This window comes from Nicotiana sylvestris, chromosome 3 (assembly GCF_000393655.2).
Source record: "Nicotiana sylvestris chromosome 3, ASM39365v2, whole genome shotgun sequence".
NCBI lineage: Eukaryota > Viridiplantae > Streptophyta > Magnoliopsida > Solanales > Solanaceae > Nicotiana > Nicotiana sylvestris.
The window spans coordinates 218,128,326-218,152,639 of record NC_091059.1 but is presented as its reverse complement, the minus strand read 5'-3'; the positions used below and the strand labels follow the sequence as shown (position 1 = coordinate 218,152,639).

General features: G+C 35.8%; 3 protein-coding genes across 6 annotated transcripts; 1 reads left to right on the top strand and 2 right to left on the bottom strand.

Moving 5' to 3' along the window:
* Positions 1-5,080: 5,080 nt before the first annotated feature.
* LOC104213372 (SNAP25 homologous protein SNAP33) lies at positions 5,081-10,645 on the top strand. 2 transcript variants are annotated; one of them, XM_070171498.1, is made up of 7 exons: positions 5,081-5,545; positions 6,807-6,893; positions 7,953-8,516; positions 8,955-9,048; positions 9,208-9,338; positions 10,011-10,108; positions 10,270-10,645. In XM_070171498.1, exons 3-7 carry the CDS (start codon positions 8,022-8,024, stop codon positions 10,367-10,369), a joined length of 918 nt encoding a protein of 305 aa, XP_070027599.1. In that variant the 5' UTR covers positions 5,081-5,545; positions 6,807-6,893; positions 7,953-8,021; the 3' UTR covers positions 10,370-10,645. The 2 variants fall into 2 exon arrangements, with proteins under 2 accessions (XP_070027599.1, XP_009761175.1); XM_009762873.2 differs by lacking the exon at positions 5,081-5,545 and having other exon boundaries at positions 6,766-6,893.
* A 2,535-nt stretch (positions 10,646-13,180) lies between these two features.
* On the bottom strand, positions 13,181-13,834 carry LOC104213373 (uncharacterized). Its single transcript, XM_009762874.2, has one exon. It carries the CDS (start codon positions 13,716-13,718, stop codon positions 13,455-13,457), a length of 264 nt encoding a protein of 87 aa, XP_009761176.1. The 5' UTR covers positions 13,719-13,834; the 3' UTR covers positions 13,181-13,454.
* Positions 13,835-15,635: 1,801 nt separating this feature from the next.
* On the bottom strand, positions 15,636-21,675 carry LOC104213374 (heparanase-like protein 2). 3 transcript variants are annotated; one of them, XM_009762876.2, is made up of 10 exons: positions 21,341-21,675; positions 20,126-20,384; positions 19,962-19,998; positions 19,589-19,772; positions 18,879-19,027; positions 18,537-18,770; positions 17,413-17,605; positions 17,161-17,286; positions 16,925-17,024; positions 15,636-16,182 (listed from the first exon to the last, which is right to left on the bottom strand). In XM_009762876.2, exons 2-10 carry the CDS (start codon positions 20,333-20,335, stop codon positions 15,790-15,792), a joined length of 1,626 nt encoding a protein of 541 aa, XP_009761178.1. In that variant the 5' UTR covers positions 20,336-20,384; positions 21,341-21,675; the 3' UTR covers positions 15,636-15,789. The 3 variants fall into 3 exon arrangements, with proteins under 3 accessions (XP_009761178.1, XP_009761177.1, XP_070027598.1); XM_009762875.2 differs by having other exon boundaries at positions 21,336-21,674; XM_070171497.1 differs by lacking the exon at positions 21,341-21,675 and adding an exon at positions 20,824-20,845.
* Positions 21,676-24,314: the final 2,639 nt, after the last annotated feature.

Sequence of the window (24,314 nt, the reverse complement as noted above, 5' to 3'; positions counted from 1 at the left end):
AAGATTGATATCAAATGAAGTGCACAAAATTCTTCCAGAATCATCGTAGTTTGTTATTGATTGTTCCAATAAATAAAATCAAAAACGGTAGTAACCTATACTATAAATTTTAAGAACGTATATTTGTATCGATACTCTAAACTAAAGGACTTCTATCCAATAAATGAACCCATAACGAGATCAACATTGCTAAATGAACGTAACACCGTTTCTGTCTTTTGATATTTCTCAATTCTTGTCGATATAGAAGCAACTTAGTATTAGCTATGTTGTGGCGTCACCCAGAGAATGTGGAACTTGAGAAGGTGAAAGTTGTTCACTACTGTGCGGCGGGGTCAAAGCCATGGAGGTTCACTGGCAAGAAAGAGAACATGGACAGAAAAAAGATAGAAGAAAGGGTAATACTGTCTTTTCATATTAATTTTAATAAACTAGTGGCTACTTTTGCTCAACATTAAAAATACTGGATAAAAACTAAATAACACTTTAAAAAGTGGCTAATTTTTACAATAAAAGAGAAGTGAAAGTTAGGCCCATTCTCTGAAAATGCAATAAACGCAAAACGTGGGCAAAGCAGCCATTGGCTAAATCCATGGCTTAACGTAAAACCTTGTGCTACTCGTTGATCTCCTCTTTTCCCTTTCTGCTTCTGCAGCTATGGCGTCTACAGTAACTCGCAGATTTACAAACAAACTTCTTAAAAATCCTTCTTCGTTTTCTTCTCCACTTTCATTCCTCAGGAATCCCAAAACAAACACAAAATTTTCAACCTTCTCCAATTCCTATATCAGATCAACTCCTTTTGTCCAGAGTCAAAGTCAGCTACCATTTCTTGGCACAATTCAAAACTCTATTAAACCCAATATATCACTTTCCCAAAATCAAATTAATTATAAAAACCCCAAATTTCATGCTCAGGGATTTCTACCGAGATACTTTTCATCTAGTGATGGTGGAAACCCTAAAAACCCCACTGAGTATCCAAGTCAAACCCCTGAATTTAAGCACCAGGAGATCACAGGCCCAACTGTTGAGCGTGATGTTACTCCACTTGGAAATGAGACCCGTGAAGTGCTTGATAAAATGCTTAAAACAATCTACAGTTTGAGCAAAGGATTTGCTGTACTTGGGCTTGTACAGCTTGGTTTAGGAGCTTGGATCACTTACAGGACTCAGTCCTCCCCAATTCCGGAGATCTCAATACAGAGTTTCTTGGCTTTTGGGTTGCCATTTTCTCTTGCATTCATGTTGAGGCGAGCGCTGAAGCCGATTTACTTCTTTAGGAAAATGGAAGAACAAGGTCGGCTGCAGATTTTGACTCTTACTCTCCAGACGGCTAAGCAATTGGACCTGTTTTTCGTTCGCGTTCAGGGTATTACTTACTCTTGTATTGCTGTTACTTCCCTTGGATTGATCCTTGTTGTATTCTCTAGATTCAGTAACTAATTCTATTCTGCGCTAGTAATAGTATTAATACATGAACAATAGTGAATGCTGAATAAGAGATGGCAAATTTGAATGTTCTGCTCTTTCCATTTGGAAATGAAGCTTTTATTTATTGAGAAGTTTTTGGTTGCTCCGCAATTTAAGTAGTTGCAAGAAATGTTTGATGTTGAATTTGTAAGCTGAATACTGATCAAGATTTTATGGGAAAGCCTTAGCAATGACGTTTGCAATTTAATGTTGGTTACTATAAAATATCATACTTATTCTTTTCTGTGGTATAACCATATGCTATCTGGAATAGTGAACACATTGGCCTGACTAATCAGATCCGCATCACGTAGAGCCCATTGAAGGGGAAAGCGTGCCCTACTAGGGTGTTCTCCATTCTGCACGCTCGAACCCGACCTCCGGTTAAGGTGGGGAGATGTGATCTCCCCGATCTATCATACTTTTCGATTTTGCTACGTGCCACTTCCATTGATGGAATATTTGGCCACTCCTAACAAAACTGGCAGTTCTAGGACCACCAGAAGTCAATGTCATGGACAAGATGGAGAAAATGGTAGGTTCAGTGAAGAACTATGAATCGCTTGTAAAGCAGCTTAAGCTCTATTTGTATGTCAACATCTATGGCACAACATTTACATCTCGCATGCATTGAACAATTATCTTTACATAGCAAAGTTGGGAGCTCCAGACAAGAGGGGTTGTTCTGATGGTAAGCAACCTCCACTTCCAACCAAGAGGTTGTGAGTTCGAGTCTACCCAAGAGCAAGGTGGGAAGTTCTTGGAGGGAATAGATGCCGAGGGTCTATTTGGAAACAGCTTCTCTACCCTAGGGTAGGGGTAAGGTCTGCGTACACACTACCCTCCACTAAGTGGGATTATACTGGGTTGTTGTTGTTGTTGTTGTTGTAGCAAAGTTGGGAGCTCGAGTATCATCCTTTACATTTGTGACTTACTATGTTCCTTGAGGAATGAATATGGTAGTAATATTTTTGAAGTTCCGGATGGAGATTTGTTATCAAGATTGAAAAAGAACAGAGAAATCCTTCTCTGAAGGACAACATGTGTCTGTGTAGGCGTAGATATTGGTGAAAATGTGTCCATTTCAAGCATGTCTTCTGGTGTTATGACTGTGCTGTATTATGCTGCAATTGTTGAGGTGAGGATTGCCCAAAATTATATCGGTAACAATAATCAGGATGAGCCTGGCTCTGATACCATGAAAAATGGACCTTGAGCCTAACTCTACCCCAAAAGCTAGCTTATGAGGTGAGGATTGCCCAAGACCATATAAGGAGACCAAGGACCTCAAATCCCACCGATATAGGACAACTCAACAATTATTATCATGTCTTATTCTAGCAGTTAATATAAAATATTCTATCATGAAGTAGGGAATGTATTATGAAATATTATCCAATATTCTCATACCTAAGTTCAATGAATCTAGACATGTAAATCTAGATGTTTATAGAATATGATTCCAGAAGAGCTGGTATCAAGATTGGACAGAGTAATTGAGTGATATCAAGCTTTGCATATTGTTTATTCTAGGTAATTACGAGCAATGTAAGTTGCTTGAATCTTCATTTCTTGCACAATTCTTTAGCGTGTAGAATGCACTATAGGTGATTCGTGCCTTGTCTCAGTGAACAATGTTAGGAGTATATTTTATATGGTAGTAATTTACAAATGGAACTTAGCAGTAAAGAATTAGTGGTTCATGATTTCTTGCTGGTTTCCTGGAAGGTGCTTGGAAGCTGGAAAAGTCATTTTTCTTGAAGGGTTTCTTCTAAATCGACAATTTAACGAGTGAAGTTTTTGTACTTCCTTCCAGTGCTTCCTCATTTCATCTCCAATCCTAATCAAATGTAATGTTTATTAGTTTGTGAAAAAACTAAAATCATGGAAATAAGAAAATTATAACACGTAGATTTGAAATTTTCAATCATGGAAATAGTTTCTGAGGTCCCTTTTCAAAGTATAAGTTATTGCCATTTACAAAAGTCTCTCAGTCTTCAAAAAGGTAATGACTGTCGAAACATGTTCTCCTTTTGTACAGACTTTATTTTCAAAACTCGAAAGTTTTCTAATTTTCTTCCCTCAGAAAATGAAAGACTTAGGTCACGTTTGACCATGAGTTTTGCCAAAATAAATTGGAATTTATTTTCAAAACTCATGTTTGGCCATAAATTTTGCTAGGGATGTACAAAGAAAAATGACAAACCGCATCAATCCGATAATTCGAGTCAAACCGAGAAAAAAAACTCGACTATGGTTTGGTGTTGGAAAAAAAAACCCGACCATAATTGGGTTGGTTTGGTTTTAACTAAAGAAAGTCAAACCGAAACCAAACCAACCCGACATTACATATATAGAAATTTTAGATATATTTAATATATAAATATACTTATTGTGATGTAATTTATAAATATTTCTTAAAAATTTTCATAATTTTATCTTTTAATGTATTATTTTAAGGTTGGACTTAGAACTTTTGAATGCTCCAATAAGTTTTATAGTCATTAATATTAGTAAATTAAATAATGCTAACAAAAGACATTCAATTCAATATTACGTTGAATATCTATTTTTTATTTTGCAATAATTTAGATAAAAATGCATAATCTATTTTTATTTTTCTTTACGTTTAGTCATATAATTAATACCCCCTTATTAGTCTATTTATTTTAGCATGACTTAGTACTTTTTGATTATATTATTTTTATTATTGCTTTTTAATTAGGAATATTTATATTACATAATTTTATTATCTTTATTGTTGAATATTTTAGGATAATGTCATGACACATCTCATATTTTATATTATTTTATTGGAAAGTACTTTATATAGTTGTATTTTACTAGGATTAAAGAAATATTTTGAGCATACGTTATATGTTTTGTTCTACGAAGATTTTACAGGAAAAACCCCCGAAAAACCCGAGAAAAAACGAGATTGAAAAACCCGAGTTTTATTGGTTTGGTTTGGTCTTTAGATTTATTAACCCGACACAATTGGTTTGGTTTGATAATTGTAAAATCCGAACCAACCCGGCCTATGTATACCCCTAAATTTTGCCCATATTTTTGCAAAATCCCAAACCCCAAATCCCAAAATCACCCCAATTGTTGATTTTGGGCCAAAATCCCAAAACTTGGAAATTATATACATGTTTTTCCAAAATAAAGTTGGAAAACATGTTTTGAAAACGTATGTCCAAACACATTTTCATCTTCAAACCAAACTTCACCCAAATCAGATTTTTCAAAACAAATTTGGAATCTATAGCCAAACAGGCTAGCTTACTCTATATGAACGTAATGGTAATAGAAAAATGTACGGTAATTTAACAACCAAAACAGTGAACGTTCAAATGTAACTGAGATTGCAAATTTGGTAATTTAGACCCTTTCTCAAGACTCCTTTAAAGAAAGAGTAAATGAAATGATAATTGGCGTTGATTGTTAAATGCCCAAACCCTAATGTGAATTTATATGCATAATTAGAATGTAAAAAAAAAAAAAAAAATTAGTGAAAAAGATTCAACAATTTGTATATATACAAAAGAATTTGTATTTACACCGTATAAAGAGGATTCAATTGAACCTCCCCACCATTAATACGAGCTACACATGACACTAGTAACAAGAGTCCGGCACAAGGGACACGTCTCTTTGTCTTCTAACCAACGACTAACACAAGCAAAATGAAATCCATGGCAACAAGGGGAAAGTATCAAACACATCTCCCCTTTTTTAATATCTGCAATACAAATAGAACAATCACTGTTTTTTGCTTTAATTTCTTCCTCGCAAACATCTATTACTACTTCAGCAGCTGAATTTTCCGGCGGACATGGGTTTGTCCGAGCTCCGGCTGCTATTTCCTCAACATTATTCGAATCACAGCACCTAAACTTTTTCTTCAGTATGATAAATAATGGGACAAGCAAAAAGGCAAAGGTAATCAAGAAGATATAAGTCCCGTTGATTTTTGGCATCGGTTTGGTGGTGACAAATTCGCAGAATTTCGCACGTTGGGCCAAGGAGTTTGAAGATATAGAAGAAGAAAGCAAAAAGCTGGTTACGTGTAAGTATTATTAATGATTTAATACGTCATTTTAGCGAACTTAAACTAGTAATTTTTCTTTTTCTTTTTTTCTGGAAATTAAAAACTTTTTATTTTGACGTGGACTGAGACTAGAGGGGTTGTTCTGACGGTAAACAACCTCCACTTCCAACCAAGAGGTTGTGAGTTCGAGCCTACCCAAGAGCAAGATGAGAAGTTCTTGGAGGGAAGGATGCCGAGTTTCTATTTGGAAACAGCCTCTCTACCCTAGGTAGGGGTAAGGTCTGCGTACACACTACCCTCCCCGGACCAGACCCTAATAAGTGGGATTATACTGGGTTGTTGTTGTTGTAAGTGAGATTACCCTCCCCAGACCCTAATAAGTGAGATTATATTGGGTTGTTGTTGTTGTTGTTGTTGAGTCAGAGCTTTGCTATTTATACATTATATGAAGAGGAAACGGTCCAATTTAGCCGAATTCAAAAGTCACCGTCTACGCGTTTTTTTTTTTTAATTTTTTTTTTAATCTAGAACACATGTTTATTTATACTTTATTTTTATTCCTATCAGATTATTGAGATGGGCAGAAGTTTGGTACTACTACTACTATTGTACCTCTTGCTACAAAATTTGAACGTTAATATTAAAATTTTAAGCCCAATAATATATTAGAATGCAAATAATTTCTCCCAAACGAAAGGTATGCTAGTGTCCGCAACATTTTCAATTATATCGGACAAAAAGAAGAATTTTCAATTACATACTTGTTCCATTTTATGTGATGCATTGACGCAAAGTTTAAGAAATATAATTTTAAAAAAGATTTGTGATCTAAAACAAATACTCTATATTTGGTGTGTTTATAAATTATTTTACTAAAATTAAAATGAAGAGTCTAAACTAAATTATTAATAAATATAAAAATATTTCTTCCGTCTAAATTAACTGGTCCACTATTGACTTGTCACACTTCTTAAGAAATAATAAATAACATCACAATTTTACTATAAAGCTCCTAATTATTATTATTGAAAAATTAATTTTGACTATTATAAATCTAAACTGTTGGAAAGTAATAAGGGTAAATTATGTATAAAATGACAAATTATTTATTAGTTTTTTAAATTAAGCAAGTAAAAATTAACTAGTAATTATTTTTAATATAAGGGACAATTGGACGGACTTAAAAGGAAAGTGTATTTAAATTGCTAAATTAGACGAAGTACTATATTATATAGGCCTGTTCCCCACTTTCAAATTTAATACTCTCCTCTCTCTCTAGATTTTCTCCATATTGTGGTTCTCCGCAATAGGGGCGTTAATCTCGGTGCTCCTAAATCCTTATCCTCAGTGTTCCTTGGATTTGCAGGTAATTTTCATTTTTTTAATGTTTTAATTTATGCATTTTTGTTTTTATCCATGGATCTGTTCAAATCACTAAGCTTATTGTACTGATTTGTTTCTGTTACTTTTTTCTGTGATTTTTATCTAAATTTTCTTTCCGAATTATCACTTGCGGCTATCTTTTTCTACTCTATAGTGAAACAATCTGCACTTTTCGCTGTCGTTTTAATCTCGTTTTATTTCTGGGTTTTAAAGAATAAAGCAGTAAGCCAGATGAATTGGGAAACCAGATTGTTCATTTGATTGGAAAAAAGAAGATCAGTAAAAGTTTATTTCTATAAGAAAAGCTTTTCACTTTAAACTTTTAACGTGTGAGTTATGATGAAGATGCATAGAGAATCGGGCCTGCATATTCCTTGAATTTTTGATATATTATTGAAGGGCTGTTAAATGTGTTCTTGGATGCCCTTTTTCTTTTATGTAAACCCCTTGAGAACCAAAAGAAAAAAAAAACTTTTTACCGTCCTTTTTCTTAAACTTTTATTACGTGAACCTATTTTCTTTTTGGTCGAATGATACCTTTCTAAATTTGGTAACAATTTAGCTTAAACTTACAATTCTACCTTATTGAGAAACTTTTATCACCCCACAAATACTCTGGGCCCATTTTTGACTTGCTTAGGACCACAAATTTTAAAAGCCTTCTTTTTTCTTAAATTCCATGCTCAGTCAAACAGGTTCACATGAATTGGAATGGAGGGAGTATTAAATACTAGTTTGTGTGCTTAAATCTTGGACTTGGCTACTTCAACTGACATCATGTCTCTGTTCCCTGTAGATAATTATTATTGTATTTTTCCTCTGCCTGCACCAAATTTAGCCTTGAGACCTATTTCATCCTTTCTGCAGTTTTTGATGATCTATTAGTCTATTGTCAATCTTATCGATGTAGAATACATTAACTTTCACTCTAAATGTAGGTCAGCAGGATGTTCAAGTGAATGTTCCCGTTATAGCTGATTCTTGATAACTAATGTGGCTGTTAAACGTACTGTTAATAGCTATCCCTTGCTTCTTTCTCCAGGTACAGTCCTTAATTAGTTGAACACTTCCTAGTTCCTACTGAAGCAAGGTTACCTCTTATCCATTGAAAATGTTTGGGCTTAAGAAGTCACCCTTGCATCTGAATGCCAAAAACCACTCTGCGAATCCTGGATTTCATGGTTATTCTAGTTCAAATCCTTTTGATTCTGACAATGAATCTGATAGCAAGCAAACTATAACACCTGCACGGAGAACTTCGTCAGAGCCTTCTCTAATTACTCCACATTTGAGTACAAACCCTTTTGATGACGATGATGTTAAAGGTACTCATTCATCTGCTTACTCCACGACGTCAACAGCAAGAAACAGATACAAGAATGACTTCCGGGATTCTGGAGGATTTGAGAACCAAACTGTACAGGAGTTGGAAAACTATGCCGTACACAAGGCTGAAGAGACAACAAAGACTGTTAACAGCTGCCTGAGGATTGCAGAAGACATGAGACAGGACGCAACAAAAACTTTGATCACCTTACATCACCAAGGTGAACAGATTACAAGAACCCACACAACTGCAGCTGACATTGACCATGACCTTAGCAGAGTATGGTTTTTTTAGGTCTATTGCAATTTGTAGTTTGCAAAAGAACTTGTTTTGGATTAACATTACCCTTTATATCATCATGGATTGCCAATACCCATCTGTTTTTCTTGTTTCTGCAACTTTTCATTCTTTAGTATTTCATTGAATAACTCAAATATTGTTTGAAATTTATGCTGACTGGTAGGTTACTTCCTTGTTCAATTTGAGATGAAACTTTATAGTCTTTAGGAGGGGATATAGATTTTGTTTAGACTTTTATAGAGCATACATCACTAGTCTGCTTCAACCCGTTCCTCCTACAAGTCCTTAACCTACAGTTGCCCCAAAACTACCAAATACTTTCTTACTATTTCCTTGATATGGAATATTTTGTATCTGTTATTTCCTTTCGCTGCTGTAGTTATCAATTGGAAACTAAAGCTTGAAATTTGATTACAGGGTGAAAAACTCTTGGGCAGTCTAGGGGGCTTGTTTTCTAAGACTTGGAAGCCTAAGAAGACTCGCCCAATTACAGGGCCAGTAATTACTAGAGGTTACTCATCTGATTTTGTTCTTGTTCATTTAATATGCTTTGGTGTTCTTGAGTAGGGAAATAAATAACTAACTGGACATTCAGATATAGAAGGCATTAATAAAATGTGGGGAGGTTGTGGCTATTGAAAAAATTGCTGATTACCTGTTACTGTGGCAGATGATCCAGTTCAAAGAAAGGGTAACCACCTGGAGCAGAGAGAGAAGTTGGGGTTGAGCTCTGCACCTAAGGGACGCTCAAGTTCACGAACACCACCACCAGAACCTACAAATGCACTACAGCACATTGAGGTACATGTGTGTTACTTGGCACAAAATAGAGACGGATATTAAGAACTCCTTTATATCAATGGTTCAGAGAATTGATATTGGCTCTAGCCTGTTGCGTGATAGGAAGATAAACTTGCTCTCAAGTTAGTTTTATCACAGTGTGAAGAGTTGCGACCAATAAGTCAACTACTCGTGGTGAAGGCTTTCCTTTTTCTTTCCTTAACTGTGCTCCATCAACAAGTTGAAGTTGCACAATATTTCATCTAAACTTTCTATCCATTTGTTTTAAAGGGGAGTCTTGAAGCAACGGTATAGTTGTCTCCGTATGACCTATAGATTACGGGTTTGAACCTTGTAATCAGCCACTAACGCTTGTGTTAGATAGGCTGCCTGCATCACACCCCTTGGTTGTGGCCTTCCCCTTGACCCTACATGAACACGAGATGCTTTGCACCAGGGCTGCCCCTTTTTTCTATCCATTTGTTTGCATTCTCTATCTTAGAACAGTGAAGACCCTTCTTCTGATGCATTCGCTATCTTAGAATGGTGAAAACTGCATGGCTTATTTTCTAAGACTGGGAAGCCTAACTGCCTAAGAAGACTCGCACCGGGCAGTCTTGGAGGCTTGTTTTCTAAGCACCTATGTGTTTTCTCGCATTCGAAACAGCGCTAATCATTTTGAAAATTTGACAGGTTGAGAAGGCAAAGCAAGATGATGCATTATCAGATCTCAGTAACCTGTTGGGAGAGCTCAAAGATATGGCTCTTGACATGGGATCTGAAATTGGGAGGTTAGTGTTTAAGATTGTGAAATTTTCTTTTAGGACTATGAGCTTCCTTGCTCTTTCCTGCCTCCCCCTTTTTCTTGTTATGTACTTCCATGATCATTGTACTAGTGTGTATTTCTCGAATCACTTCTGAACATTTCTGCATATGCTGTTGGATATTGCAGGCAGAACAAAGCCCTGGATCATCTTCAAGATGATGTGGATGAGCTCAATTTCCGAGTTAAAGGTGCCAATCAGCGTGGCCGCCGCTTACTTGGAAAATAACCAGCATTCATCTTTTGGACCTACTGCATTAGCACGAGATATTAACATGCTCTTTTCTTGTAGTTACTTTGTTATTTCAACTCCTCTAGAGTCCTTCAAAGTCTCTCATCTTCCTTCTCTTTTTCTTTTTCATTAATCAAATTCCTTCATCTGTTACTTCTGTAATTTTTGTACACGGTTGACGACGTCAGATCGAGTTAATCAATTAATTTCCAGGTAATCTGACACATCAACAAATTGCTATCTAACTATTTTTAGGAAATAATCTTGAGCACATTTAACATTTGTTTAGACATTGTTACGACCCAACTTGAAAGTTGCTACCGATAAAACTGCAGATTTTACCTCATTTTCTGGCAAAAACTTGCTTTAGTTACTTCAATATTTTTCCACGATCCCTTCTTTAACCACTTTTCGGTGGTAAGAGAACAGAACTTGTTGAGAATGGTTCTAGCCATTAAGGCCTTTTCTGGTGTTCACTATTGGCTTCCAGCTTTCTTAATTGCCAGGAGAAACATTTTACTGATTGTCTGTCACTGAACTGCACAAAAAGCTTTTACTTTCTGCCACTTTATCAATACAAACTTTTAGATTTCACTGCATCACGAAGGATACATGACTTTCTTCGCACGCAAGTTCATTTGCTTGAACCGAATTTCACCTTGAAGAAAAAGGCGATATCACTCGCCTTGAAACCGCTTAAGTATTGTGTGCACTGTTGCATATTCTTGTTCCTTTTTCTTTTGGTGGCTACAACAGCGCCGGTTTGGCCAAGTTTATTTTTGGCCAAAAGTGTTTTTTTTTTTTTTGCCAAAAGCACTTTTGGCTAAAAATTGAGGTATTTGGTCAAAGATTCTACAAGGAAAAAAAAGTGTCTTTGAGGAGGAGCATTTTTGAAAAAAAAAAAACACTTTTCAAAATAAGCTGATTTTTGCAGCTTGGCCAAATGGGCTATAAACCAGTTTTTTGAGGGTGCTACTGATTCTGGATTTTTTAGTTTCTCGCTGTTCATGTTTATGAGTCATTAACACTTGCACTCATTTGCTGTACGACAATAATATATGGAGCAGAGTAACTAGAAAAGGTTCATATAAACACCTAACTAATGTATAACTGAGGCTTATAGCCTGTTTGGCCAAGCTTTTTTTTTGGGCCAAAAGTGTTTTTGGCAAAAAATTGAGATGTTTGACCAAGTTTTTGGAAGAAAAAAAAGTGTTTTTGAAGAGAAGCAGAAGCAGTTTTCTGAGAAGCACTTTTGAAAAAATACACTTAGAAGCAGTTTTCAAAAGCTTGGTCAAACACTAATTACTGCTCAAAAGTGCTTTTCTAATTAATTAGCCAAACACAAACTACTTCTCACCAAAAGCACTTCTCAAAATAAGCTGATTTTAGAAGCTTGGCCAAACGGGCTATTAATCCATTACTTGAATGATTAACATTCCCTGCACCATTCTTGCCATTTTATCACTCTGTTCTGGGGAAGACAAAGTTCATTCGTCTAGAGAACCTAACAAAATCTATGACATTGCAAGATACTTTGCCAGATGGTACAACAAAAAAACGCGTTTCAGAACATATTTTGCCGAGTAGCATTAAAAAACAGTTGCTGAACTGCACTCAAAGATGTGGGGACAAACCAAAAAAAAAACACTAAACTGTAAAGAGCACAACTGGGTTTTCCCCTTATTGCTTTCCGAGATCAGATGCCTTTGGATTCAAAGGAATCCCACTTGAATAAGCTCTCGCAGCTTCCAATATGCAACACAAGACATACGCAAAGGAACTCCCAGTAACAGGGCAAGCTGGACAAAAGAAATTAACTTCCATATAAAGAATTTCCGGTTCTAACACAGCAAGCTTTTCAGCTGTTAGGACTTTAGGAATGTCTTCATGGGTGTTGTATGTTGCAGTAATAGCAAAATTTGGATAAAGAAGAGGGAAGTTATGCCTCATTTGGTCCATTAGAAAACACGCAAAAGATGAGCTAAGTCGAGGCAAAGGTTTTCAGAGTTAGACTTCCCTTCGGTAGTTCCCTTAAACAAACAGAAACAGGAGGCTGAAAGCTTGAGAAGGAACAGGGAAAAAGGAAGTATACTCACCCAAAAATAAAACGAAGGAAAAGGGACGTTCTGGCCAGCATAATGTTAAGAGAGGATGATAAATGGAACTGAGAAAGATTCTTTTTATCGGGCTGAGAAAGATATATTATAACCTTCTCTTGACCTTGGTTTTGCCCAAAGTTCTTGAAAGTAGCCTTCCCCTTTCAATTGATATTCTTCCAACATCTCTAATCTAACTGAGGACTTACATATAGTCCTATCACAGAAAGATAACTCCACATGAAACTAAGTTCACTTCAGTTCAATTCTTCATGGGTCCAAATACCTACCTCAACAACATTAGCGAGTACTTCTTAGTGATAAACTTACAGTTTATTCTACAACATATTTAGCCTCAATGGTTTGTTGAAGCTGCTATTCCTATTCCCTAATAAATCACAATATCAACGGTAACAAACTTCTGCAAAAGATACTGCTAAATTCTACAGTGATTATACACCAAACAATGCAGTACCAGTCAAATCCGAATCAAGGTACTCACGCAGCCAATAATTTGAAGAACTTATCCGGATCCGCATACACAGTTACACACACACTCTGGAATCCAAAGAACTACAGAAATTGCCGGCCAACAATGTCATAAGGGCATACATTCCATTAACCAGCTATTCACCAGGCAAATAAAAACCACAATCTCTAATCTATCTAACAAAGTAATTGTTTATCAAGTTCAGTTTAGCTAACAAAATCATTCAAGTCAGAAAAAGGTTAAGCCTTTATACGAAAAATCGATGCTTCCAAATACAACACTTAGGAGTATCAACGAAAGAACAATAATAATACACGGCAGTGCCTTTTATCACATTGGATATTAGATGCTATAAAAATACAAAACCCTAGGGCTTTCTACAAAATACCATTCATAATTCAAGGGATTCACATCGAACACTGCTGAACTCTTGAACGTTCATAAAATTATTCTATTGTTTAATCAAAAAGGATTAAAAATGACGAAATTTAAGTTACTAGTTCAATTCCATGACGCTCTTGACCTTGGGGGCGTAGAGGGAGTAAACTACGGCCTGCCTCTTGGCGACCTCGAGCTGGGACCTACCTTCGGAGAAAGCAGCTGCGACCTTTGAGGGATCCGAGAGGTCTTTGTTCTGCCGAAACCCATCGATTGTCCGGCGCTTAGTGTATTCCCGGATGTTGTAATCGGGGAACTGACGCGCCGTCTTCAGAAGCGAACGGAAAAGGGTAAGGACTTCCCCGCGTGACGGCGATGCCATCTTTTTTTCGAGAGAATTAACCAAAGGTTTTCAGATTCAGGCCTACGATTGTGTTTGCCGACGCGGCGTAGAGGTTTATCTAGAAAAGTCTCGGGTTTTAACACCAAACCAAAGTGGAATTCATTCTATTTTTCTCTTTCTATGGGGAATATTAAACTTTTGTTTATTTTTTCTAATAAAGACCAAAAAAGAAAAATAGTTTTTTTTATTTAGGGTCAAGAGGGGTTGTTCTGATGGTAAGCAACCTCCACTTCCAATCAAGAGGTTGTGAGTTCGAGTCTACCCAAGAGCAAGGTGGGAAGTTCTTGAAGGGAAGTATGCCCGAGGGTCTATTTGGAAACAATCTCTCTACCCAGGGTAGGGGTAAGTGGGATTATACTGGGTTATTGTTGTTGTTGTTGTTGTTGTTATGGTCATGAAAAATAGCTTTAGTATTCCACATTTGACTCCTTACAGTTTGAAAAAATATTTTAGTTTCTTATCATTGTAGTGTACGATTATACTATTTAGCAATCAATTGATAGAGGTTTATTCCGTTAACTAATATTGTTTTAATTTTTTTTTTTTGTAAATTTTGATAAGTAATTATTATCCGACGTTTACACTTGCTTTTGAACTACAACATGACGATTTTATTTTTTATTTAAAGGTAAAAATCCGTCAAAAGTGTGAAATTTGTTGAGTATTATGACACTCAAATTTGAAATTTAACAATAACTGAGACAATAAATAGTTATTCTTTCCTTATTTTTCAAATTAATCTTGATATTCTTGCGAGGGCGAAACTATGTGTGAAAATTATACTGTGTAGGGTAAGGTATTACTATTTGTTATTGATAAAAAGAATAAACTTTGAACACCCTTGCATAGCTCAGTGGCAAACGATGCTCAACCCTTATTGAATTTTCTAGATTTTACTACTATAAAGGAGGAAAAATAAATGAGATACTGTATAGTCGTTCCTTCTTTTCTTTTTTTTCTTTCATTTTTTCCTTTTACTCCCTGCTCATGTCCCTGTATTTTGTTGGTGAACTGTGTTCAAAATCAACAACGTTAGTTTAATAAATAAATCGTAAAATAATTTCGAGCCCACAAGTTTCTTGTGTGTCCTTAAGAAATTTAATCCCTTCATTGTTGTCCAAGGTTATGGATTACTTCCTACCAGGATAGAACGGAAAAACTATTCTGTAATACTGACAATCGAAATTACAGAACTTCAGCGAACTCAACAAACGGAGCAAATCACACTTGACACTTTATTTATTTTGAAAAATAATGCAACACTGTAAAAAAGAGAGGAGAAAATTTCAGATTTTCCATATCTAAAAAATGAGGCCAAACCTCTAAGTTTATAGACAAAGAAATGGTGAGATGAAGATGTACAATCCAAGAGGTGTCTCTTCCATTTCCCATTCACACCCCTTAATAAAAACGCAACATATTTTTCACTGGTATGTACATCCAAAGTGTAACACCCCAGCCCGTTAGTGACATTGTCCGCTCTGGGCCTAAGCCCTTACATGAGGTGTCTCTTCCATTTCTCATTCACACCCCTTAATGAAAAGGCAACATATTTTTCACTGGTATGCTTAGCACTGAGGTTTGTCCCGCCTAACCGAGATTTGCCTAAACTCAGTTGAACGAGCCCGTTAGTGACATTGTCCGGTCTGGGCCTAAGCCCTCACGGGTTTAAAACGTGTCACTAGGATCTAAGGCTTGTTATCTTATATATCCAGCATCCCTTTTGTGTTTTGCCGATGTGGGACTCTGTCTAAAGTCTGGGGTGTTACACAAAGCTTCATTTATGCCAACTTCCTCTGGTTAACACACACGTACTCAGAGGCAAAAACATAAAATGCATAATCGAATTAATAAGAAGGGATAAAAGGAAATGTAAGTATCAATAGTAGATGTAGATGAGACAAAAAAATAATGGTGTATTGATTCTTATGAATTATTCCATATGAAGTTATAATTGACTATAGGGGACTGGTATTATTGTAGCCATATTAAGTCCAATGAAGGCATGAATATAATTTTTGCCAAGTATAATGTGAGCTTTCAATAGTACTTATCTACAACTAGGAGAATTAAAGTTGGGGAATACAATGAACTTGATGGACAATGGTGCAACTGATATTGGAGATTTGATATTTTCAAGAACTGGAGACAAACTTGGAATATCTCCTGTTTCTGTGAGTTGCAATGGTTTCCCATTGAGGAGCATAGTTCTGCTCTGAAGGTTGCCGCCTTCTGGAGTTAGATGATACTCTTCTCGATATAATGTAACATCTGATGATTTGCTTCCTACCCACGAAACAGTTTCTTTAAGACCGTGCACGAATGAACTTTTCTTGTGATTTTTTTTCTTACCGACTTGCAAGCTGGTATATGCACTGGATTGGATGTTGACCCCATACTGAATCTGGTTGCTTAAATTGATCAGAAGTAAAGTCACACCAGCCTGTACAAAGGCAAAATCAGTAAGTTAATATGTGGTTTGGTCTTTAGCAGTAGTATGGATATGCAAATAATCAAGTAGAGATTTGAAGACAAATAGTACATGCACATAAATGAGAACAAAAACGATGAGAGGGAAGTGGACTAAGCGACACCAAACTGGGTCATTTGATATATGCACAGGAGGGAATCAACTATAACCCTTTATTTTTGATGATCCATTTTTCAGAACAAAGCAAAATATAAGTAGCATAGAGCATAAGTAGAGACATTGGCTGCAATTCTTATGTGCAACAATATGAAGGTTGGTTTTTGAACTAAGGCATATGCCTCGTGACAGAAAATATCAACTAAGGGAGATTGCATAGTCTACACTGGAGGCAGTGTAACGTATTGCATCTAGCTATAAGTCCCCCCTGCAGAGTTATAAGTCCCCTCTGCAGAGTTCACAAACCCAAATCATTTGGTTCTTATGTGTTAGAACTCTGAAATAATCCAAAACTATGTTAGAGAAGCACTTGAGTTGTTGCATCTTTGTAGTCTAAGAGCAGCTCTGATGTTTGAGCCTTCAAAAATGTCAGATTGACATAATGGCTTATGAAGCAGACGAAAAAAAGAAGTCAGTTAAATGCAAGAATTCCTTATGGGGAACCTTCAAAGCACTTGCTATCAGGATAACTTTCCGACATAGTAATTAATGCATTTCAGATTACAAAAGTGAATCAGGATATAATCGGCACTCTTACTCTATCTTTTGTACAATGGGCATAAGAGCGCAAATATGGTGATGCTTTGCTGCTAATATGAAGAACTTCTTTTCCCATCAGTCTATGCCAAAGAAGTGCACTGTATTGAAGTGAAAATGAATGGATCAGATACTTTTAATTAGATTGTGAAGGACCTAACACAGAAATATAAAAAAATAACAGCCTGCCCCTTTAAATAATAGAGTGAAGTCGAATAAGGTTGTCAAGCACCTCACCTATAATAATCAGGATTTGGAACAAACGTGCTGGTATCAAGGAGCCCATAATTTCCTCCAATAAGAGTCTGTCGGCAGTATACTTTAGTATGGTGCTTGGCTGCTATCCCAAGCTGATCTAAATACCTACAATTCATGTTATCAGCCAGACATGAATGAAAAACCATACCACATGCCTCAATTATGGTCTCTGGAATTGCTTCACTCGACTGCTAGCTAATACTATAAATCAAATTAAGCAATAAAATTTACCAAAAGCTATCTACGAAGGCGTTAGACACATTAGGACCTCCACTGTTGTAGGCTCCACCAGATTCTCCAACCCAAGCTGAAGCCCAAGGACCCTTCATTTTAATGGTTTGAGTAAGATTGCCGAATGTGTCTGATATTTTATTCAAGTATTGAGGATTTAAAATTTTATCTACAAGCTTGCTTCCCTCGGACCCTGAAACAGAACACTTGACATTACTAACTTGATTAGTTCCTAAATCCAGATAATACAAGCAGTGATATCACACCAATCAGTAAAAAATCTACTATCCAGAGCTGTGAGTTTATGAATTTAAAATAAGTCTACAAATTTTTTTTTATGGTGACATTTGATGTCAAAGAAACATCAATTTGATTGGTAAAACTATATCTCTTCTATAATCATTGTGATAAAACATATTCACATGCTGTATATTGAATATTCTCGTCTACTACTTCTTATAAAAGATGAATCCAGAAAGATACGTAAAAAAGTTAATCGAATATAAGGACTTACATATAGCTGATAAATGTCAGAAAAAGGCCTCAACTCTAAACAACGACAAAAACAATAAACCAGAATAATAACTTTATTGTCTAGAGACTATATAACACAGTTCTAAACAACTTTTCATATAAAAAAATAGATTGGAGAAGTTTCAATCTTCTAAGGACATATAATAAAGTATAAATTAGAAATGTTGAATTTCAAAACTAACATAGGTTAAGAAAAGCAAAAACATGACAAACCTCAATGATATGAGAATTAGAACAATAATAATTTGAACTCTACATTATCCTCTTTCATTACTATTTACTACCATGTGCAGCGCAAGAAAAATTCAGTCTCTTTGATGATGTAACATGATTGATTCCAGTGTCAAGCCAAAAGTATTTGTATGCGGCTTTTCCATTATCTCAAATGCTATTGCCAACAAAGTAACTCACATGACAGCGAATGGAGACTAAGTGTCATAAGCTTTGCATTTAAGATTTTATCCGTGATTTTATGAGTTTTATCTAGTGTTGAATATGCCTTAATTTTCCAATACAAATTATATTATAGAAATCAAGGGGATTCTCATATAGCTCCGTTCTATTTAAAAAACAGATTCACACTAGCTCACCTGGGCCAAGATTATAAATATGATGCGTCAAGACGTTGACTATGCCAGGCCCTGAAACCTCAAGGAGCTTGCTGAACCACTCAGGACTATAGAATCCTCCTGGTGCTAATAGAAGAGGACGTTGGTCAAATTTCTTGTATACTTGGTCTATGAGATTGTGCAGATGGATAACATCTTTTCCGTACTGTACAGCATTAACACTTGCACCAATTCCCTGACCACTCAATTCATTTCCTGCAAAATCAGAAAAAGCATGATTGAGGAAGGGAGCCTTTCTGGTAAAGGAGAGATTTAAAATTTTAAATAAACTTGCAAGAAGAAAGAAATATGCCAGAAATATACCAAATTCCCATGAGTGTATCTGGTAGCCTTTGGCAACAGTGTATTTCATGAAATCGCGGGCATTGCTGGAATCCCAATTTCCTCCCCATGCATGCCTATTGATCCGTCGTCTCCCATACAACGCATTCAAACCAAAAGTCACAAGTGCTCTGCAGCAAAAGCAGTTGAACTTATATGAACTTCAAGGGAGAACTCTTAGAATCATGGTAAGTTTTTTGACAGTCCAAGAGTTATTTTTACTTTTAGTTTTTTGTATAGTCATAGTCTGCTGTATTTGAAGAAATGCAAATTCAACACCACTCTTCAAAGAATGGCAGTGTATTCCTACATCTTTAGGTTTCTTGAATAGTCATGGATGCACATTCAGGATTAAGAAGTAGTAACATCAAAGTCAAAGATACTAATTCAGGACGCGTCTCTGCATGGACATATAACAAACTACCTATATCTTAATTCACCTTGTATCCGTTCATCAATTAGAATATAGTCATTCATAAAGATGAAAGTGGTCAAATTTGGGAATTAACCAAATTGGAGACGCGTGTTTCCTCAATAGCATCCGTAGATTGGAAAAAGTTAAAGAAGAATAAGAATAGTATTGAGCCAGAACGTGCAGCCTAGGAGCAGATCAGATTATTAGCCAGGACATGGTTAGACACTTATATTGTTGAATGCAATAGGAGAAGATGTACAGAATTAGACAATCTTACCCTGTCTTCTTGAAAAGGTTGTTTAACTCATCCCATCTATGCATATGTAAGCATCCCTTAGAGAATCCAAACAACCCATCCTTCTGCTTGGTGAAGGGATGGCAAGAAGATTTCAAGTTGCCTACATCATATATTACTTGGTCCTGTAAAGAACCTCCAAGTCGTAATCTCAAACCCTTGAAAGCTGTATCACCAATAAATATAAATCAGAGAAGAGTAGAAATCTAAAAGACGAGAAAGAAATCTAGTTTGCTTATGCACTTCAGATTTTAAGGTGAAATGACAGCATGTTTGAGTCTCATTTGCTAACTATGGTAATAACATAAACAACTCAGAAATAGGTTAAAGTTATAGCATAATGGCTTGTGCAAACCTCGTATAGCATTTTCCAGAAAAGGGTGAGATAAATCCTGACAAATCAAAACACATTTAGTAATACTGACCACTCATTTCTTAATCAGAAACTCAATAAGATATATACATTTTTAATATTGGAGAACAACTTATCCCTTCAATAACAGGCTACCAGGATTTTACCAGATTTATAATAGATGCCAAGTCCCAAGGACATTGCTTATAATTGCACTTCTCTTTAGGCCACCAATCAATGGTAGCACAAATATAATTATCATCTGTCCAGGCAATTCTTACAGATGTATCAATCATAAGTTCGGTATCTTCAACTGTTTGCGCTGAAAATGCAGGACACAGCGCCAGAAAGATTAACAACAAGGTTCGGAAGTCCATTAGATGATTAAGCACGACGACTTCACTGTTGTTTGAACCGAGTCATATACTGGCAAGAGGAATCAAACAAATAAATGTTAAAGAGGCTTTTAAAGAGCAACTTATTCTAACTAAAAATGACAAAGGTACAACATATTCATTGGACAACATCATACAATAAGTTAGCAACTCTGTCCTTGAGCAGCTTTATAAAGTAGTTTAATTTTGTCAATCCAAAACTCCTAGGTATTTCCAGGAAGCTTGGATAAAAAAAGTATAAACAAACTTAGATATTCCAGTAACCTTCTGGAAATTATGAAATGAATTTCTTATTTCTTGGATAAATGAAGTAAACCAACTACTCCTAGTCTAGGACTAGGAGGTCACGGGTTTCTTGGATGAAAGGGTGCCTTGGCGTAATTGGTAAAGTTGCTGCCATGTGACCAGGAGGTCACGGGTTTGAGCCGTGGAAACAACCTCTTGCATAAATGTAGGGTAAGACTGCGTACAATAGACTCTTGTCGTCTGGCTCTTCCCCGAACCCCGCGTATAGTTGGAGCTTAGTGCACCGGGCTGCCCTTTTAACAGTATAAAGAAAAAAATGACTAGAAAATAAAGAGGCGAACCAAATTGCTTTTCTTGCTCAGATGTAAAAGAACCTAGAATGCTAGGGTCAATCAAAGTATAGCCAGATCATGAAACTAATCTATAAGGACAACAATCATAAAGACAGAGAAGCAAATTTCAATTTTGAAGTTAATTTAGACATTGCAGAACCTATTAAAGACTTTTACTTTTTAGTTTCAGAAAAGTCTTGGCAAATTTTTTCTTCACGTCTAAGACAATTACCAGGCTACCAGCAGTACAAGTAAAGTCACTATGTCAGCCACATCAATACAAATATACAATACGCAAATTAACCAATTACACTCAGAAAGCAAGATCCAAATACTACAAGAACAGTCCTTTGAAACAATACACTGCAATATTAAAAACAAAAAGAATAAAGAACCAAACTCACCTCACCTCACCAAATCCAGCATAACGAAACTCACGGAGCGCAAATTCCGAGAAAAAACAAACCGACAATCAGCAGACAGTGTACTAAAACACACAGGTGAATGACAAGAATAGCGAGTGAAATGAAATGGGTTGGTCTCAGATTTCTCAGTTATTAGCTAAAAACTGAAACTTTTTTAGGTGAAGTGTCAGAATCAACTAACAGTCATTCATTCATTCATTTGTTTCACGGAGTTTTTGGTACATATGTACAGAACAGTGGCTCGTGTCAAATGCAGACAATAATAAGAGGAAAGATGAGGTGGCTAAAGACCATACTCCAATTATTTTTGTTGGATTCCAACTTGTCTTCACCTTAAAGTCATCCCTTACACCTTATACTTAGCTAATATTGTGCCAAAAGAAGAAAATTAAATATTTGTTGGTTTGACAAGGAATGACTCTTTTTATGTATTTTTTTATATTTGAGTAAGATTTGCTTCGGTCAACAGCAGCCGTCAGATCTATTTTCATTTAAAAGTAGTTTTTTTTATTTTTCATCCGGTGTTCGGTACCCGCATTGGAACCCGATTATATTCGGATTCAAGTTGGGTAGGGTCATTCGGGGAGAAGCGCTGCTGCCAAGAATTTTTTCATATCTTGAAGGTTTTTAAAAGTAGTTCAAGCAATCATGATTTCTTGCACTAGTTGCATGCTGAAGAATATAAAGAGAAAATTTATTATTTACAAACCTATTCACCATCTTCAACATTCCAACTTGCAAATAAAATTATAAACTATACTATTTCTTATTGTCGTAGTAGCGATAACATTTGTTTTGTAGTTTATAAAATTATGGTATATAATCTCTGATGATTTGGCTGCCAAAACATCAAATTAACTTGAAAGGGAGCCTCAGATTAATAATAAAATTGTCTATATAATTTATAAGTCATGAATTCGAGTCGTGAAAACAACTATTAGTGCTTGTATTAGAATAGGTTGTCTACGTCACATCCCTTGGGTCAGTGACGGGCCTTATAGAAATGGGTGTCAAATCGCTGGAAAAATATTTTGACACGAAAATTCTTGCTTCGCCATTGCTTGGGGTGACGCCCTTCCCAAACCCTATGTGAACGCCATATGCTTTGTACACCAAAACCACTACCGGATATTTTGAAGTTAAAATAGTGAAGTATAGATTGGTGTTGAAATAAGATGAAAGAAGAATTTATAGGATAGAATTGGCAGCTGAGGAAAGTTAAATAGAAGAAAAATACCTTGCAGAATATAGCTGTTGTTCACTGATGAGGCAGCACAGTGTTAAACGATAAGTATTAGGAAGAAGAGTCTTTTTCTTTTTCTATATAATTGTATTATGTATATTTTTACTACTTTATTCTTTTTTACTTGTCATTTTAGTCAATAACAATTTAGTCCAAAATATTTGTCGCTTTAGAAAAATCAAGAAGCATTAATTGGTTCTTTCAATTTCAATTTTACTACACTAATAAGGCCTTTAGTTATAATTAATTACACATTTACTTATTTAAGAAAGATATAATGGTAAATTTAGTTAAATAATTAAGGCTATCAAATAATTTTCTTAATGAGTATCCTTATATGATACATACAAAAAACTGAAACGAGTTATAAGATTTTAAGCATGGGGTATTGATTATATGTGAGTTGTATTTCAAAAACTTTGTCGTAATAGTTTTGGATCCTACCTATGGGAAAGGGAAGAATATTTAATCATTCATTTAATTAGATCACAAAATACTTTTGTATCTGCAGACTGCACATGGCCAAACACCGGAAAGCTTTCACATTTAATTTTCATATTCACCAACAAACAACAACAACAACGACCCAGTATAATCCCACAAGTGGGGTCTGGGGAGGGTTGTATGTACGCAGACCTTACCCCTACTCCGAAAGGTAGAGAGGCTGTTTCCAGGAGACCCTCGGCTCAAAAGAAGCAATAGGAGATGATACATTAGTTATGTAAAAATGCGTAATAAAACAGCAACAATATATAAGAGATATGAAATATGAAATACAGGATACGACAACGAAAATACGAAATAGATGGCTGGTATAGTACAACTAGAAGGTAAAGTCCTGCATCAATAGACGCCTAATGACATTCCTAGTCTAACTCCTAACTGGATAGTCTCCCTCTATTGTGCTGTAGAAATATTCACACTCTCCCCTAACCTACAACCCTAATGCTCGACCTCCATAAATCCCTATCAAGGGCCATGTCCTCAGTAATCCTAAGTCGTGCCATGTCATGTCTGATCACCTCTCCCCAATACTTCTTAGGTCTCCCTCTACCTCTCCGCGTGCCCACTACATCCAGTCGCTCACACCTCCTCACCGGTGCATCAGTGCTCCTCCTCTGTATGTGCCCGAACCATCTGAGTCTCACTTCCCGCATCTTGTCCTCCATAGGGGCCACACCCACCTTCTCTCGAATATCTTCATTCCTAATCTTATCCATCCTTGTATGCCCGCACATCCACTTCTGGGTTTCATCTTCATTCCTAATTTTCATATTCACCATGAGACTATATTGCAAGATCTTCAATTCGTATAGAACTAAATTAAAATCAAGACGTACCTGAATTTTACTTTATATATAAAAACCCCTTAAAAGTATTTACTTTCTTCATTTTGTCATCTTGTGATGATTGCGAGCTGATTCCATTTTAGTTTTTTGATACTTTTTTTTTATTAAGATATCCTTGAAGTTAAATATTAGAATGTGTTTTTATTAAATTACTCTAGGAAGCAATTTATTATATTGTTAAATTATTAGTATGAGATAGTTTTTAATTCTCGCATTCAATGCTAGCTATCCAGATTAAAATTTGATCCTTGAAAACTAAAATTCCAATTGAAGCATCTGCTAGATATGAAAAGGAAGGGTACCTTTGGCATATCAAATCAATAAGAGTTGTAGACGGTAGTGGAGTAATAAATATTCATTCGTCCT

Excerpts from the sequence above, each read along its gene's own strand:
- LOC104213372 (XM_070171498.1), top strand. The coding sequence starts at position 8,022 with ATGTTTGGGCTTAAGAAGTCACCCTTGCATCTGAATGCCAAAAACCAC. Across the intron at positions 8,517-8,954 it reads TTGACCATGACCTTAGCAGA|GGTGAAAAACTCTTGGGCAG; the intron begins GTATGGTTTTTT and ends ATTTGATTACAG. Across the intron at positions 10,109-10,269 it reads ATGGGATCTGAAATTGGGAG|GCAGAACAAAGCCCTGGATC; the intron begins GTTAGTGTTTAA and ends TGGATATTGCAG.
- LOC104213373 (XM_009762874.2), bottom strand. The coding sequence starts at position 13,718 with ATGGCATCGCCGTCACGCGGGGAAGTCCTTACCCTTTTCCGTTCGCTT.
- LOC104213374 (XM_009762876.2), bottom strand. The coding sequence starts at position 20,335 with ATGGACTTCCGAACCTTGTTGTTAATCTTTCTGGCGCTGTGTCCTGCA. Across the intron at positions 19,999-20,125 it reads TGGCATCTATTATAAATCTG|GATTTATCTCACCCTTTTCT; the intron begins GTAAAATCCTGG and ends TTGATTTGTCAG. Across the intron at positions 17,287-17,412 it reads GCCTTCGTAGATAGCTTTTG|GTATTTAGATCAGCTTGGGA; the intron begins GTAAATTTTATT and ends CATGAATTGTAG.